General features: G+C 63.1%; 6 protein-coding genes across 6 annotated transcripts; 4 read left to right on the top strand and 2 right to left on the bottom strand.

Annotated features, from left to right (window-relative positions):
* Positions 1 to 536: 536 nt before the first annotated feature.
* Positions 537 to 1,924, top strand: Q8F55_001652 (uncharacterized protein; the record flags this gene model as incomplete). Its single annotated transcript, XM_069350268.1, has 2 exons — positions 537 to 717; positions 765 to 1,924. 2 exons carry the CDS (start codon positions 537 to 539, stop codon positions 1,922 to 1,924), a joined length of 1,341 nt encoding a protein of 446 aa, XP_069210654.1.
* Positions 1,925 to 2,371: 447 nt separating this feature from the next.
* On the bottom strand, positions 2,372 to 3,861 carry Q8F55_001651 (uncharacterized protein; the record flags this gene model as incomplete). Its single annotated transcript, XM_069350267.1, has 3 exons — positions 2,372 to 2,678; positions 2,715 to 3,741; positions 3,777 to 3,861. 3 exons carry the CDS (start codon positions 3,859 to 3,861, stop codon positions 2,372 to 2,374), a joined length of 1,419 nt encoding a protein of 472 aa, XP_069210653.1.
* Positions 3,862 to 4,767: 906 nt separating this feature from the next.
* Positions 4,768 to 6,396, top strand: Q8F55_001650 (uncharacterized protein; the record flags this gene model as incomplete). The annotated part of the gene is made up of 8 exons (XM_069350266.1): positions 4,768 to 5,123; positions 5,157 to 5,256; positions 5,290 to 5,338; positions 5,374 to 5,739; positions 5,775 to 6,056; positions 6,101 to 6,175; positions 6,210 to 6,283; positions 6,322 to 6,396. 8 exons carry the CDS (start codon positions 4,768 to 4,770, stop codon positions 6,394 to 6,396), a joined length of 1,377 nt encoding a protein of 458 aa, XP_069210652.1.
* A 417-nt stretch (positions 6,397 to 6,813) lies between these two features.
* Positions 6,814 to 9,195, top strand: Q8F55_001649 (uncharacterized protein; the record flags this gene model as incomplete). The annotated part of the gene is made up of 3 exons (XM_069350265.1): positions 6,814 to 7,188; positions 7,228 to 7,322; positions 7,374 to 9,195. The coding sequence occupies 3 exons, from the start codon at positions 6,814 to 6,816 to the stop codon at positions 9,193 to 9,195; spliced, it is 2,292 nt and encodes a 763-aa protein (XP_069210651.1).
* Positions 9,196 to 12,041: 2,846 nt separating this feature from the next.
* Q8F55_001648 (uncharacterized protein) lies at positions 12,042 to 12,840 on the top strand (the record flags this gene model as incomplete). The annotated part of the gene is made up of 4 exons (XM_069350264.1): positions 12,042 to 12,133; positions 12,188 to 12,352; positions 12,401 to 12,465; positions 12,515 to 12,840. The coding sequence occupies 4 exons, from the start codon at positions 12,042 to 12,044 to the stop codon at positions 12,838 to 12,840; spliced, it is 648 nt and encodes a 215-aa protein (XP_069210650.1).
* Positions 12,841 to 13,261: 421 nt separating this feature from the next.
* STE23_3 (metalloprotease) lies at positions 13,262 to 13,894 on the bottom strand (the record flags this gene model as incomplete). The annotated part of the gene is made up of 1 exon (XM_069350263.1): positions 13,262 to 13,894. One exon carries the CDS (start codon positions 13,892 to 13,894, stop codon positions 13,262 to 13,264), a length of 633 nt encoding a protein of 210 aa, XP_069210649.1.
* Between the last annotated feature and the right edge of the window lie 744 nt (positions 13,895 to 14,638).

The raw sequence follows: 14,638 nt of genomic DNA, 5'->3' as shown, positions 1-14,638 counted from the left end.
TGGTGGTGACGGTGCAGAGTATTGAGCCGAGCCGAAACGTAAGCGCACCGTGCACGAAAACAACAGGCCATTCAACGCGTCTTTGTTTCCGACCCTTCCACCAACCCCACCACCTGTTGTCCACGCGTCCGCCGCCAGATCCCCAAATTAAGGTTCGCGGACGATCATTGTCGGCGCGCCTCAGCGCACGGTAATGCCCCTATTCCAGGAACACCGGCCCGCAAGTCAGCCCCAAGCAGCTGTAACAATGGGAGGCGCGATAATCTCAACCCGGTCAGGGAGGGACCTGGCCGATTATCGCTGCCTCGTCGTCATCAACAGAAGGCGGATGTGACGGTGAACGAAGGAATCGAAGTTCCGTGTCAGACCGGCTGCCGCCGGTGCATGTAATCGGCCGTCGCGATGGGCTCTCAACGTGTATATAAGACGACGAGTTGGGCTCGCTTTTGCTCCTCACCAAGCTCCTCTTCTCTCAACAGCCTCACAGCCTCTCCTCCCCTCACCAATCCCCCTCAACAATCTCCTCATCTCTCGCGATGATCTCCGCCGCTCTCCTCTCCACTGTCGCTCTCGCCTACGCCTCCTCGGCCAAGGCCGCCGACGGCTCCTTTGTCACCGACTCGGGTGTCCTCACCATCTCGCGCATCGACCCCATCACTAGCGGCGGCAACCCCTCTGCCCACGTCAGCCAGGCGCTCGGCTCTTCCAACTTCAGGAGTGAGTTGCACATCGCCTGCAGCGAAGCACACGGCTGACATCACCAGACTTCCTCAACTTCCCCACCGAGCAGGGCTCGGCCCAGTGCACGACCAACAAGGCCACGGCCGACCAGTCCAACTACTACAGCCCCATCCTCTACTTCATCAACCAGGCTGCCGGTGGCCAGCCCGAGACCTACACCCCTCTCACCGCCAGCAACCGCATCACCTACCACTACAAGGACGACGGCAAGAAGACCTACGCCTACCCCCGCGGCCTCCGCGTCATCTCGGGCAACCCCGACCAGCGCGAGACCTCGGCCCGCACTGCCGGCGTGACCATCGACACCAACCCCGCCGCCGGCGCCGACTACATCACCGCCACCACCTGGTTCCCCAACTGTGGCCTTGCCACCCAGGCGCTCGACTCGGCCGACCACTTCTCGCACCTCGCCTGGCCCGTTGAGGGAGCCGGCGGCGCCACCTGCCCCAGCTCGCACCCCGTCCGCTACCCCGCCATCAACTGGGAGGCTCGCTTCTACCTCTCGGCTGACCAGAAGGCCAAGTGGAACTCGGCTGGCCCCAACATCATCCTCTCCAACGGCGACGTCACTGGCCAGACCTGGCACGCTTCCTTTGTCGCCGGCTGGAAGGAGCAGGTCCTCCAGAACGCCCTCGACAACTGCAAGGCCGACATCGGCGAGGACCTCGCCCAGTGCTCTTACCTCGCCGTCAACGCAGCCAAGAACGACTGCCGCCTCCAGGGCCAGATTCCCTCCGAGGACGTTGGCTTCAACAAGCCCCTGACCGCGCTCAAGGGCTTCAACCCCCGCTGGGAGGCCGGCCCCAAGCCTTCTGGCTCTGCCCCCATCCCCGGCTGGGTCTCGCCCTTCCTCCAGCTGTCGGTTCGCCAGGGCCAGGCCGGCGCTGTTACCATCCCCGTCGCCTTCCCCGGTCTTCCTAACGCCATCACCACCTCCCAGCTCGCTACCATCGCCACTACCTCCGCCGGCAGCAAGATTGTCAAGTGGGCCCGCAAGCAGGACGGCTCGATCTACCTCCCCGTCATTGTCGGCAACCAGCAGGACACCAACGACAACGTCCTCCAGAACGGCGAGAACAACGTCTACTACGCCGCTGGCATCTCCAACCAGGAGCCCTTCAACTCGGTCCTCATCCCTGCCACCCCCACCAACCTCCGCCGCGGTTTCCCCGGCCGCGCCTAAGCAGCTACCCACTAGGGCAGTAGGCGCCTAATCATCTACCTAGCAGGGCAGTGCTCCAGCCACAAAAAAACTATACCCCATAGACACGGAACGAACCTTATGAATTCTCTCTTGCATGAAACTGGGGTGGATACAGGACAGGTGGCTGACATAGGGATGAGGCGGTCGTGTGGCGTCGATCATTCCATTGTTTCGAGTGCCGGCGGCGCCGGTCAGGGCTGCCGACAATGAGTCCATACCCAGCAGCGACGTAGGTGCGAGACAGTGCCAGGGCACCTCACTGGTGGGTGTTGCAACAATGGTTTCAGCATGTGGGGGCGTCTTGGACCAGCCATGAGGAGCAGGCCGTGAGTACGAAGAGTGGATGACACGATGAGGGAGGGCCGCGTCCGGCGCATTACGAGGAGCATTCACACGGTGCATAGCCAAACAAGAACACGCCGACGCCTACGCCTCCACCTCCTCCTTCCTCTTCTCGTCAGCCTCAAACTTCTTGACGACAGTGATGGTCGCAAAGTAGGCAAACGGCAGGGCGATGAACCACCACGCGAGGTTGATGCCCGCGGTGATGATGAGCTGGGTCGGGACAGCCTGGACGCCGAACCCGACAGCCACGGCGGCCGTCTCGATGCCGCGCAGGAGCGAGCTGTAGCGGATCTGGTCACCGGGCGAGTCGGACAGGTTGGAGATGCTCCAGTAGATGAAGTTTTCGACAATTCCCTGCGCGATGCACTGGAACATGTATGCGCCGAAGCTGGGGTTAGCAGGCAGGTGCGCAGCTACCACTCACCCGCGGCCGAACCCGGGGTCCGCCCAGTCGAGCACGGGCGACGTCTTGCGGAACTCATCCTGGATGATGACCGACCAGATCCACGTGATCGAGTTGAGCACAGCGACAAAGCCAAACGCAGCGAGCGCGCGCGTCTTGCGGCTCTTGGACCAGTGGAGGTCGACGATCGAGCCGCCGGCCCACGTCGAAATGGACATGACGACGGCGAAGAGGAGCGACGCGAGTGCGCGCGAGCGGACGGTAAAGTACACGGCGAGGTAGGTGCCTGGGTAGGCTTGGATCCAGCCAAAGTACCAGAACAGCGGGGCGAGGAGGAGGATGGGCGGCGACTTGAGGAGTCGCCACATCTCCTTTGCCTGCACGAGAGGGGGGATGCCGCGCGGGGCCTCGATGCGCGTGCCGTCGTCGCGGCGCACCTTTTCGGGGTTGCTGAGAAGCAGGCCGATCGGCACGCCGAGGCACTGGATGGCAATGAAGGCCTGGTACGTCTGGTAGCTGACGGCGCCGGCGTGGTTGGCCTTGTGGTTGATGGCGAGGGCGATGCTGCCGCCGACGATTGAGCCGGCGTTGCGGAACGTGAACCACGTCGCGAGGTATCGGCCGCGCTTGTGCGCCTCGGGGTATCCCGTCGAGATGGCGCCCTCCACCGACCAGAAGAAGCCGGCCGACGTGCCGCACAGCACACCGCCGAGGTACACGAACCAGACGTTGCCGTAGCGGTTGTTGGCGTAGAGCGCGGCCGCGAAGAGCGGGTATCCGACTGTGCCGAGCGCGAGCGTGTACCGGAACCCGATAATGTTGGTGATCCACGGCCCGAGGAAGCACGTGAGCGTCATGAGCGCGTACGCGATGGCCGTGACAGAGTTCATGAGCTGCGGGCTGGCGCTTCCGCCGACGCCGAGACCCATCATGGCCACCCAGATACCGGGCGTCGCGAAGGCGCACAGGCCGACGACGAGGATCTGGAACAGGGTGGACCGGTAGAAGGCATTGAAGCCGGTGAGGGGTTCTTCGGCTGGGTGGGTGACTGGGGGTTAGCGGTTGAGGCGCGACGTGACTCACCATCCGAGCCGACCTTGGTCTCGTCGTGAGGGTACAGGGCGGCCTCCTTGTCGCTTGGCGGGAGGGGAGGGGCTGTAGACGCCATGGTGGGTGGTGTTTGGGGAGTGCGCCTCGCTCCCACACTCTCTCACTTTTATCGTGTGTCAAGTTTCAGAGACAGACGGCCGCCCGTCGCCATCTCTCGCGATTGCGCGGCGACATGGCGAGTGGGGTGGTCTGTGGGCGGGTCGAGTGGGCTAGTGATCATCGCGCGATGGGGCTAGCAGGAGCCGCTGGGCCGTGGCCGGCTGTTGACCCAGGCCTGCTGGCGGTGCCTCGCCGCCTTGCTGCCTTGGCAGTGCGCTCGGCTACTATGTTTAGCGTGGCGCAGAGCGAGCACAGAGCGGCGCCGCACGAGCGATAGGAATATGATACGATATGCGCGCGGGATGGCGTGATGTGGGATCCGAGGGGGAGCCGGTCGGACGGACGGAGTGCGGCTGGCGGCCCGGCTGACTCGTCACTGCCGTCTCAGCGAGCGCCATGATGCGGCGCGGGGTTGTCGAGCGAGTCGATAACACGACAGCCGTGCTGCCAGCATCGAACCATGGCCGCAGCTGATGGGGCGGGCCAGCACTGGGCGCGCGGCCGAGTCGTCGGGCATGTCCGAAGGCGAGTCGGGACGAGGTCGGGTCGTGCGATGTGCAGAGCTGCAGAGCTGCTAGAGCTGCACACGGTGCCACGCGATCTACTTATGTATGCCGAGGGATTGTTCGAGATGGATCCCCTCGGCGGCCGAGAACCCGTTATCAGTGCTGCGGAGGACTGCGAAGTGGCTGGAGTAGAGCATCCACCCCGCTCAATTCGGGATCGCGGCACGGCGGCAGTCGACCCGCGCGCCGCGCACATGACGTCGGCCACCGGCGACGAGTCGCGACGAAAAAGTACACAGTCAACCGCTCCACGACCGAGTGCATCTCGTCTCAAGGCTGTTGACAGCTCTCCATCTATCATGGCATCGACGGCAACAGAGCACATTAGCCTGGAGCGGCTCGACTCGGGCGCGTCGAAGGGCGTGCTGGCGGGGCAGGGCCGCTCCCCGCAGCCGACGGTCGACGACCTGCTCGGCGGCGGCGAGAGCGACCGCGCGATGCAGGCGCTGCCGCCGCCGGACAGAGGGCGCGCAGCGTGGATTATCCTCACCGCCGTCACCGTCATCGAGCTCATCGTGTGGGGGCTCCCGTACTCGGTCGGTATTCTCCACGAGTACTGGGTCCGCGACATGTTCCCGAACAGCGAGAGCACGGTGACGCTCGCGGCAATGTTACACAACGGTATGCTGCTCGTCGGGGTCGGGTTGTGCGGACCGTAAGTGTGAGCGTCGGCTGGGCTAACGTGCAGGCTCTTCGCCGCCGTCTCGCCAAAGATCGTCCTCCCCCTCCAGCTTGTCGGCTTGGTAGCCGGCACACTGGCCTTCATCCTGACGGCGTTTGTGACCAGCGTGAGTGGGCCGCCCAGGCTAGTCTGACGCCAGGCCTGGCAACTGGTAATCACCCTCGGCTTCCTGTACCCCCTCTCGGCTCGTGAGTCCCCCCGCCCTCACCCCCGCTCACCCCAGTGCTCTTCTTCCCGTGCATCACCATCCTGTACGACTGGTTCATCGAGCGCCGGGGCCTAGCCTCGGGCATCATGTTCGGCGGCGCAGCTGTCGGCGGCACAATCTTCCCGCTCATGTCGGCCCGGCTCCTCTCGTCGATCAAGTACAAGCCGACGCTGTTCACCATCGCGGCCATGTTCGGCGTCTGCAACGGCGTCGCCATGGTATTCCTCCGTCGCCGTGTGCCCATCGCGCCGGTCGCGCCAGGCCGACGCGTCCGCCCGCCCATCGACTACGGCTTCCTCAAGCGCCGCGGATTCTGGGAGATGGTCACGTTCGTTGGCGTCTCGTCCATGGGCAGCTTTATCCCCTCCGTCTGGCTCCCGAGTAGGTTGCGCTAGTGGTCCGTGCTGACGCCGCAGCGTTCGCCGAGGTCGTCGGCCCGACATACCCCGGCGGCACGGGCCTCGTCGCCATCATGTACGCCAGCTCGTCGTTCGGCAACCCCATGGTCGGCATGCTGGCTGACCGCTTCCCCGTCGGCTTCGTCATCACGGGGATGTGCACCACGTCGGCGCTGGCGTGCTGGCTGCTCTGGGGCTTCGGGACCAACAGCGCGCTGCTGGTTCTCTTCTCCATGTCCTGGGGGATGTTCGCGTTGCCTCTGGCGGCGACCTGGAGCCGCATGATCAGCTACATCGCGAGTGAGTGGGCCTCTCGTGCTTGTCCATTGGCTGACGTGTCCGAGGGGACGACCCGATGCTGCCCATGCTTCTGTTCAGCGTCAACGCGTTCGTCCGTGGCAGTGTCAACTTCGCGTCCGGTGAGTGCCACGTCGGGGCTCGTCTAACCCCCAGGCCCCATGTCCACGGCCCTTCTCAAGTCCAGCGTCTTGAAAGGCGCAGCGGGGGCCTATGGCTCGACCAACTACGTACGTCGAGGGCACAGTGGTCCAGGCTGACTCTGCAGGGCGCGCTCCTCCTCTTCACGGGCGCGGTCACGTTTGCTGGCGGCCTCGCTGCGGCATTCTTCCCTCGGCGGTAGTAACTCACGGGCACGGGCATTGATGTATACACTCGGCATTGACCCCCAACGAGAGTGGCGTCAACCTCTGTCTCCTCTGCGCTGATCGTAACTCGACTGGGACCACCATTGCAGGGGTTCGAATTACAGTTGCCCGAATCCAGGCATTACTGACGGCCTGCCAACCTGTGGACGATGGGCGTTGATGAACTCTGACTGTGGTGGACATGGACTCACACGAGCCGGATCTCACCTCATGCCGTATATCCTCATCATCGAAGCATGCCCCCAGCTTGCAGCAGGGGCATTCCTTCTTGACCGTCTTCCTCACCCCCCTTTCTCCCCCTCCAATTTTGTCTACTTCTTCCACACCTCCCACTCACTTTCAAGTGACCTCATCACCCTTCTCATCCCCCTCATACTTCTCACCATCTCACCATGCCACCGCCATCTTTCCGCGAGGTGTCGCCGTGCACCTGGGACGTCTACGATCTGATTTCTTTCCTCGGTATCGAGGAGCTGCAGACGAATGAGGTGTGGACCCTCGCACCACTCATCGATCGGGCGAAGGCACACAAGAAAGACGGCAACGGGAAATACCTCCACCCGGGCGACCACGCCATACGCTCGGCGTGCACCTTCCCCTTCCTCACCGGCCGCACGCCACGGCTTCACCAGTTATGGGCCGTGGCTACATACTTCGCCCTGGCCTACTCTGGCGACTCGCGCTACCATAAGGTGGCAAACTACATCATTGCTGACGCCACTGGCCTCGGCAAGACGACCACGATGGTCATGATCGCCACGTACTTGGTGAGCGCACATCAGGTCTGCGGAGGCTGACGGCTGCAGGCTTGGCTGAAGCAGCGCCTTCGTGATGACCCTACATTCACGACCCCGGTGATGCAACCACAGAAAGCCTATCTTATGGTCGGCCAGTGGAAGGAGTACGTCGCGTTAATCCGGCCCGCGGGAGCAAGCTTGCTGACTCGTCACAGGAGGGTCCCACTAGACGCACCTGTTTGTTTTCACCCGGACAACGGAAAGGACACGGAGCCGGTGTTGATTGTTACGCCAACCGCTGCGCTATCCCAAGTTCACTGTGAAGTGGAATCCCTCATGGACAGACAGCACTTCCGAGTTGCCAAGCTCGAGCGACCTTTCAAGGCCGGCGAACTAGCTGGCCGAAAGCGATTCTGGAAGCAGTTTGGGGACCACCGGGTCCCAGTGGTCATCTCCACATGGGCTGTGATTTCCGCAGAGTTCAACGAGGTCTACGACGACGGCGGACTCAAGTGCGAGCTCAAGGACTGGAGCCTCTTCTCATCGTCAAGACCCAAAGTTGTTCGCTGGGGCATTGTATTTTACGACGAGGTGCAATATGCACGCAGCCCCTCCGCGGACCGCTTCCAGGCTACGACGGCCTTATCGGGCTGCGCCCGGATGACGTTTGGCGTCACTGCAACCCCGGTGTTCAACCACGCGCTGGATCTACTCAACCTTCTACGCGCTCTCGGAACCCCAGGTAACGACCTTCGCCCCCTGCGCTCAATCCCTCGGCCTAGGTCTTCCAGCGTGCACCAATCGACAATGACATCGCTCAAGAAGCACTACAGCTCAGATGCTGCGTATTGGCCACTCGTGTTGCAGAGCAGGGTCATGGAGAACAAGCGAACGGGTGTTCTGAGGAACATCAAGGCGCTCCGCAAGAATGCGAAGAAGGAGACGCGCACCATTTCCCTTGGGCCACACTGGGAGTTCGTCACTCTTCCTGATTGCCCACAATCAAAATGCCTGCGCGGCAAGTGGGGCAGGTTAGAAGGGAGGATGCGCCGGCTCGTCATGGAGCCCATCGTAGAGCTTGCTCAACGTGTGATGTTGCGTCGGGTGTGTGATACCAAGACCTCGGATGGCGAATGCCTTGGGTGTGACGCCAATCTTGGGATCAGGGATCACTACATCACCCTGCCCGAGGAGGAGCGACGCCGGTACGACCGCGCGCGCAGGAGGCAGGGGATGGACGACTCGCAACTGCCAAACGGGCTTGTCTGCACTGTCCTTCGCACCTTGACAATCCATAGTCACATCACGCCACCACACACATCTCCTGCGGGCACGGAACCGGAGACCGAAGAGCTCGATACCAAGCTTCCGACATCCAAGGTCGACGCTGCGATTAGGATCATTCGTCCTATCCTGGCCGCGGACAAAGCGCTTCCGAGGCCGGCAAGGCGCAAGGTTCTCATCTCCTCGGCGTGGATAGCACCGGTGGCAAAGCTACAGGGCCTCTTGGCCAACGCTGGAATCCCCGCGGCAGCCTTGAACGGCAAGACGGGAGACACAGAGAGGGGCCGACTCATGGAGGCGTTCCAGTCGGATGACGACCACGGCTCGCCGTTCGGCCCTTCCCGGGTCCTCATCATCTCGCCTTGCGTCCAAGCGGGACTCAACTTCTTTAGGGCGAATGTCCTGATCAACCTAGACCCGTCCTGGACGCAGGCCGCCCGCGACCAGACGATTGGCCGTGTCCATCGGATAGGCCAGACGCGCGCGGTTGAAGTGCACAACCTGATTGTGCGCGACACGGTTGACGATTACCTGTCGGGCGTCGCTGCGCGCAAAGGGCGTCTGATGGAGGTCCTCGACAAGCATGCCTTCCTGTCCCCGCTGCTGGTCGACCACTCTCCTCCTCAACCTTCCCGCAAACAGCCGGCGAAGCGTCCCATGGCCGACGACAACGACGGGCGTTCACGCGGAAGTCCACCCGCGAAGCGCCGGCGCTCCAGCGCCGCCAAGCCGCGTCCGACTTCTAAGCGTTGATCCGCTATCCTGACGAGGTGGCGGAGATCAGCTGTACCTCACGAGTGAAACCCAAAGCAACTAGGCGAAGTGACGTTATATTGAGATTCCACGCATGTGCATTCGGTGCGCGGTGAAGTGATCTGCCAGCAGCCAATTGGTTCTTTGTAGTCCACGGGAGACATTCAGGGTCAGGTGCTGCTGACAGACGAGTAGACGACGTAGAGCTGGAGGTCAACATGCGCCAGACAGGAGCACCCATGCCACACGTCGCAGGTGCTGTGTAGTCCGCTGCAGGGGATGGTCGCCCAGCGGCTCTTCTCCAACCCGTCGAGCGTCTCGCGTGTCCTTGGCGTCGCGGAAGATAGCGCCGCACTTGGCCTCGGACACCGACTGGCTGCCGCCGAGCCACATCCTGTCGAGCCAGATGTAGAAGGGTCCGAGGGGGACGTTGAGCACCTCGATGGCGGTGGTGACATCGTGTAGGACTGCTGGGGGCTTGAGTCTTGCTGGGGGTCGGCTGGCGATGGGCAGGCAACGTACCAAGGCAACCGCGGCGAGGGCCGTGACCACCGCGCCGCGAACGCCTGGATGACGCCGAAGGCCGTGCGGGTGAGGTCTTCACCGTCGACCAGGATCGGGAGCGAGACGAACCCGGGCGGAATTGGTGGTGTGCGCGAGCGGTGAGGCGTGCGCGAGTTGGCCTCGTTCAGGCAGATAAGGGCGAACACGCCGATGGGAGCGCGGCTGTGACGGACACGAAGGCGCTGGCGACGGGGGCGAGCACGGCGGGGCGAGCACGGCGGGGCTGTCGGCCTGTACTGTCGACTTGAGCCCGCCGTCTTTGGTGACACGTGCCGCGCGTCCAACTGGCTGTCAGTCTTGGTGAGCGAGTACACGGGCTAGGTGGCGTGCTATCTCATCTGAGTCGCGACCAGGATCCACAAGAACTCGGGCTAGCGTGAGTGTTGACCTTGGACATACTCGCAGCTGGAGGACGGAGCCGACGCCGGATCGCGAGCCATGTCCTGCCGTGCTTCATCTCCCTGCTCGGGCGCCGCAACGAGTCCTCGAAAGCCAAGTAGGCGAGCACGAAGGCAAAGATGTTATAAGTGATCCGGAACGCCCAGCCCCGGCGGCGCTGGATGCGCGCCATGCGCGCCATGCGCACGGGGGCGAGTCCCACCCTGTGGCGGTCTGCCTCTCCCATGTCGGATCAAGTCGCCGATGCGGCTGGTGCATGGCGTTCGCGGGGGATCGGGGCCGCCCGCCGAGTCGCGTGGCTGCTACGCTGGGCTGGCCTGGCTCCGACGGCACAGGGAGGCCATATTACGCGCAAGCCTCTGTCTCGTGCTACCGCTCCTGGGGGATGTAGGTCTGCGATGAGACTCTGGCCAGGAGGGAGCCGTACGCTCGCTGGAGGTGCACGGCGAGGTCGTGAGATCTGCATGGCGTCTCCACATCCTTGCGTGCAGTCAGCGCCCTTGGGCAGCGCGGGTGTCATGGTTGTGCCTGTGCCTGTGTTCATCACAAGATCATCACAAGAGTCCGGAACTTGCTAGCCTCGTTTGTGTGCTGGGGAGGCATGCTGCAGCGCAGCGACAGTGATAACCCCGTCCAGGGCTCTTGGCATTGGTGTGACCGGCTTTGGTGAGGTGTGAGCGATGCCGCAAAGCTGGCTGCGGCACTTGCTTGCCCACTATGCCGTGTGATGCCCAGCGAGCACCACATCATTGCCAGAAGTAACGGCAGTGATTGTTGACGAAGCGGAGCCCAAGCTCACTGGGGCAACCAGGCCGAGACCCTGCAGTGCTCGAGTAAAGCACCTGGCCGTAATGTTGTGCTCGTCATGGCTGCTCATTATTCTCCGGGGTGAGGTTCCGCGTCGCTTCTGTTCCATTGGAGCCCCAGCCAGCCGCACGGCAACCAGTGTGCCCTGGCACTCGGCTATCGACGCAGGGACGACAAGTGCAACAGTCGCACCATGGCTTGCTGTTACGAACCTAGACGGTGCTATGCGCCGCGGATGAGCCTGAAGAGGCCGGAACAGCAGGCACTATCGACGCCATTCGTGCCACTCCGAGGAGGTCAATTCAGCACTAGGGCGCTTGCCAGACGCCACCCGACAAGGTCCAGATCCAAGCTGTGGTGCTCCTCGGGCTTGCGGTGGGATGCGCCGCCGCCGACGCGGCCGTCACGTCCGACGCGTCGCTAGTCAGCTCTCCTCCCTCTCCCCCAGCGATCAACCATGCTGCCCGACTGGCAAGAGATGATGGCTCTGCTCGAGCATGCAGCACCCCGCAGCAGCAGCAGTACGAACGGGATGTGACGCAAACATGAGCATTACGTTTACCGCAGAGCCAAACCGAAGTTGGGTGTATGGAAAGATCGTCAACCCTAGGCTTTGAATAAGCTATGTACTTACCGGGGTAGTCGGCGACCAGAAGGGCGGGCCTGCCTCGGCGCACCCACCAAACGACCGTCAACAAGCAACCTCGCGTGAAGTTCGGAGCCGCGGCCCCTCAGGGCACTAGGCTTGTCTGGGCAACGTAGCCTAACCTGTTCTTGCTGTGGATGGCAGCCGACGAAGCGGTAACGGTGCTCGCGATCGGCCCAGGCTGGAGTATCACCAAGTCACTGCAAGGAGCCTACGAGGTGGTGCAGCCGCGGTGGCTTCAGTCCTGATAGACGACAAGCAGCACACAGGAAACAAGCTCTGCGCGCTAGCCGTCAGCGCCGCGGCACGGCGGAACGAGGAGCGCTGGCCTGGGCGCGCTGGCTGGTTTCCGGCGCTATGGGGTACATAACCTGCTCGTTCGTGGCTGTCCTGGGGCCTCTTGTCCCCCGGCGCTCCCCTCACCGCAGCCATGAAGCTCACCGCCGTCGTCACCCTCGTCCTCGCCGCCGTCGGCGTCGCCGCCCAGACCTGGGGCAACGGCTTGACCGCTGGCCCCGTCGAGTGAGTGTTCTGAGGGCCGGGTGCCACAGTGCCTGATCGCTGACCGTCGTTCAGCCCCGCAAAGGTGGACGCGTGTGTCTCGGGGTGCACCCAGTCAGCCGCTGCCGGCGTTCCGGGATGCAACCCCCTCGATAGGGCGTGTATCTGTGGTGGTGCAGCGAGCACGGGTACGGCGATGCAGAAGGCCTTCTACAACGCGGCAGTCAACTGTCTCATCTGGTAAGTCGGACATGGCGGAGGGGGGTTCGCCCTCTGACACCACCGCAGGAGCTGGTGCAACCTCGGCAACGCGCAGACCATCTCGGACAACACGTGCAAGTACGGATTCTGCAGTGGGTATCACGATTGATCGAGGCCAGGCGCTGGCTGACCCACATCCAGACATCGTCCTCCCATCAGGCGTCACACGCAAGCGCGCCGTCGAGAAGGCCCAGATCCCAAACTGCCCCCAGTTCCAGAAGGCGTGCCGCACGTCAGCGTACACGGGCAAGAATGCGCTCCTTGTGCAGCTCGACGAGGGCAACTACAGGGGGTACGAGTGCGTCGACGTGCTCAACGACCTCGAGTCGTGTGGCGGCTGCCCAGACGTCGACGGCGTCGACTGCACGACCATCGAGGGTGCCTCGGACGTGTCGTGTGTGCTCGGAAAGTGCAAGGTGCACGCGTGCGACCGTGGCCTGAGTCTCGTTGGCGGAGTGTGTGTTTAGCGAGCAGCGGGGGCGGCTACCTGATAGAGTGATATGGCTGGCTAGGTGATAGGCTGGCAGAGCGCTGTACCCAATCCTTTGGTTTCACCGGACGGACATTCAATGCGATGCTTAGCTGCATGTGTCTCGGCGTGGGTGTGGAGCGCATGTGGTGTGAAGGCGTGCACGAGTGTATGGAAACCGCAAGGCGCGAACTGTGGACTGCCGCGGCTATGCACGAGGGCTCCACTGTTGTGCCAAGCATGGCCGCAGACGTAAAGCCTTCGCCCACCTCCACACCCGGCGAACACGACGCGTCGCTGCGGCTTCAATTGCAGGGCTTCGGTCTCGATTCATGGCAACATCTATTGGACAAGCGCTGGAGGCGAGGCACCGGGGCAGCGGTGCCCCAGGCTTCGCACTAACAACAATCATCTACAAACTACGTCGACGCCACGCCGAGGGGCCGAGCCGGCGGCGCGCGCGGGGCCGCGACCAACGCGTCCTTGAAGGCGACGATATCCGTCACGCGCTCGCCCTCCGTGCCCGGCTCGAGCGCCTGGGGACGGATGTGCACAGATAGCTTGCGACGCGTCGGCGAGCTCGAGTGGATCGCGCGCGTATAAAAGTCGAGCAGGTCGGCCTTGGTCGTGGCGCGCAGCTGGGCAATGTCGGCGGCGCGGCCGTCGAACGCATAGTACCCGTCGAGGATGGACGCCCAGTGCTGCTGCGCCTCATGGCCAAGAAACGACGGCTCCTGCTCGAGATCAGATACGAGCCTCTGGACGTGCTGCGCGAACTCGTCGTCCGAGAGGTCGCGCAGGATCTTCCCCAGGCTCTCGTCTAGGAACTTGGTGATGCGGGCCTCGATATCGTCGGTGCTACGCGTAGATTGAATGAACACCTGGAACCGGACGAGCGTATCTTCCGTCGCGTCGGGGGTCGTCTTGACCATATACCCCAGCTGCTCCTCTGCGCAGAGTGTGGACGAGAAGGGGGTCTTGTTGATCTGGCCGAGAAGCGCCACCAGCGTCCGCGCCTTGACGTCGTCGGCGCCGTCGCCAGAGTAGAGCATGTATACAACGACGCTGTTTGGGTCATACACACCATCGCCGCTGGGTTCCACGGCAAGGCTCTGACCGACGAGCCGCGTCGTCAACATGAGGCTCCCCGACGTCCGGGTGGCGGAATGATGACGGCCTGGTGGCAGGCGGTCGATCGGCCAGCACACACCTTGTCTCATGTTGGCGCCATGCCCACATGGCCTCGGCGTGGGCCTTCGGGCCTTGGGTGGCTACTAGACTGCTTCTTTGCACCTGGTCGTGTTCTTGAGCGAGTTCCGCTGGCCGCGGCGCGGCAGACATCGCACAAGCAAAGACCTAGCCCATCGCCTCCGCCTCGGCATCCGCGTCCGTCGTCGGTTTCCGCGGAGACGGCTCTGAACCACCACACTAGCTCTGGACAGATTGCACTACAACGGACAGTGGGCCCGCATCCATCGGAAGCACCGAGGACATATACCGTCCCCCTCGCTGCCCCACCGGCGCTGTGCCGTACCGCGGGCTTCCAAGCTTAACACCGTGTTCACCACCAGCCCGTCGGTAACGCAATGCAGGCATGTCAGCCGTCGGCCGCACATTGACATCTCGCACGTGGGACGCGTGGCGAGACTGTGATCCCCTCGGCGGCATCCCGCCCTTTTCGGCATGCCTTGTGCACGTAGGTCGCAATAATGAACTTACGCTGACGATACAGCTCCGATCGTCGTCAGTAAAGCAGCGATAGCGAGCATGCCTGCAGTCAAGGTGGGCAGAGCAGC

The sequence above is a fragment of the Vanrija albida genome (genome assembly GCF_041260175.1).
Source record: "Vanrija albida strain AlHP1 chromosome Unknown contig_2, whole genome shotgun sequence".
NCBI classification, from domain to species: Eukaryota; Fungi; Basidiomycota; class Tremellomycetes; order Trichosporonales; family Trichosporonaceae; genus Vanrija; species Vanrija albida.
Note: the sequence above shows the minus strand (reverse complement) of the source record. Positions and strands in the feature narration are given on the sequence as shown.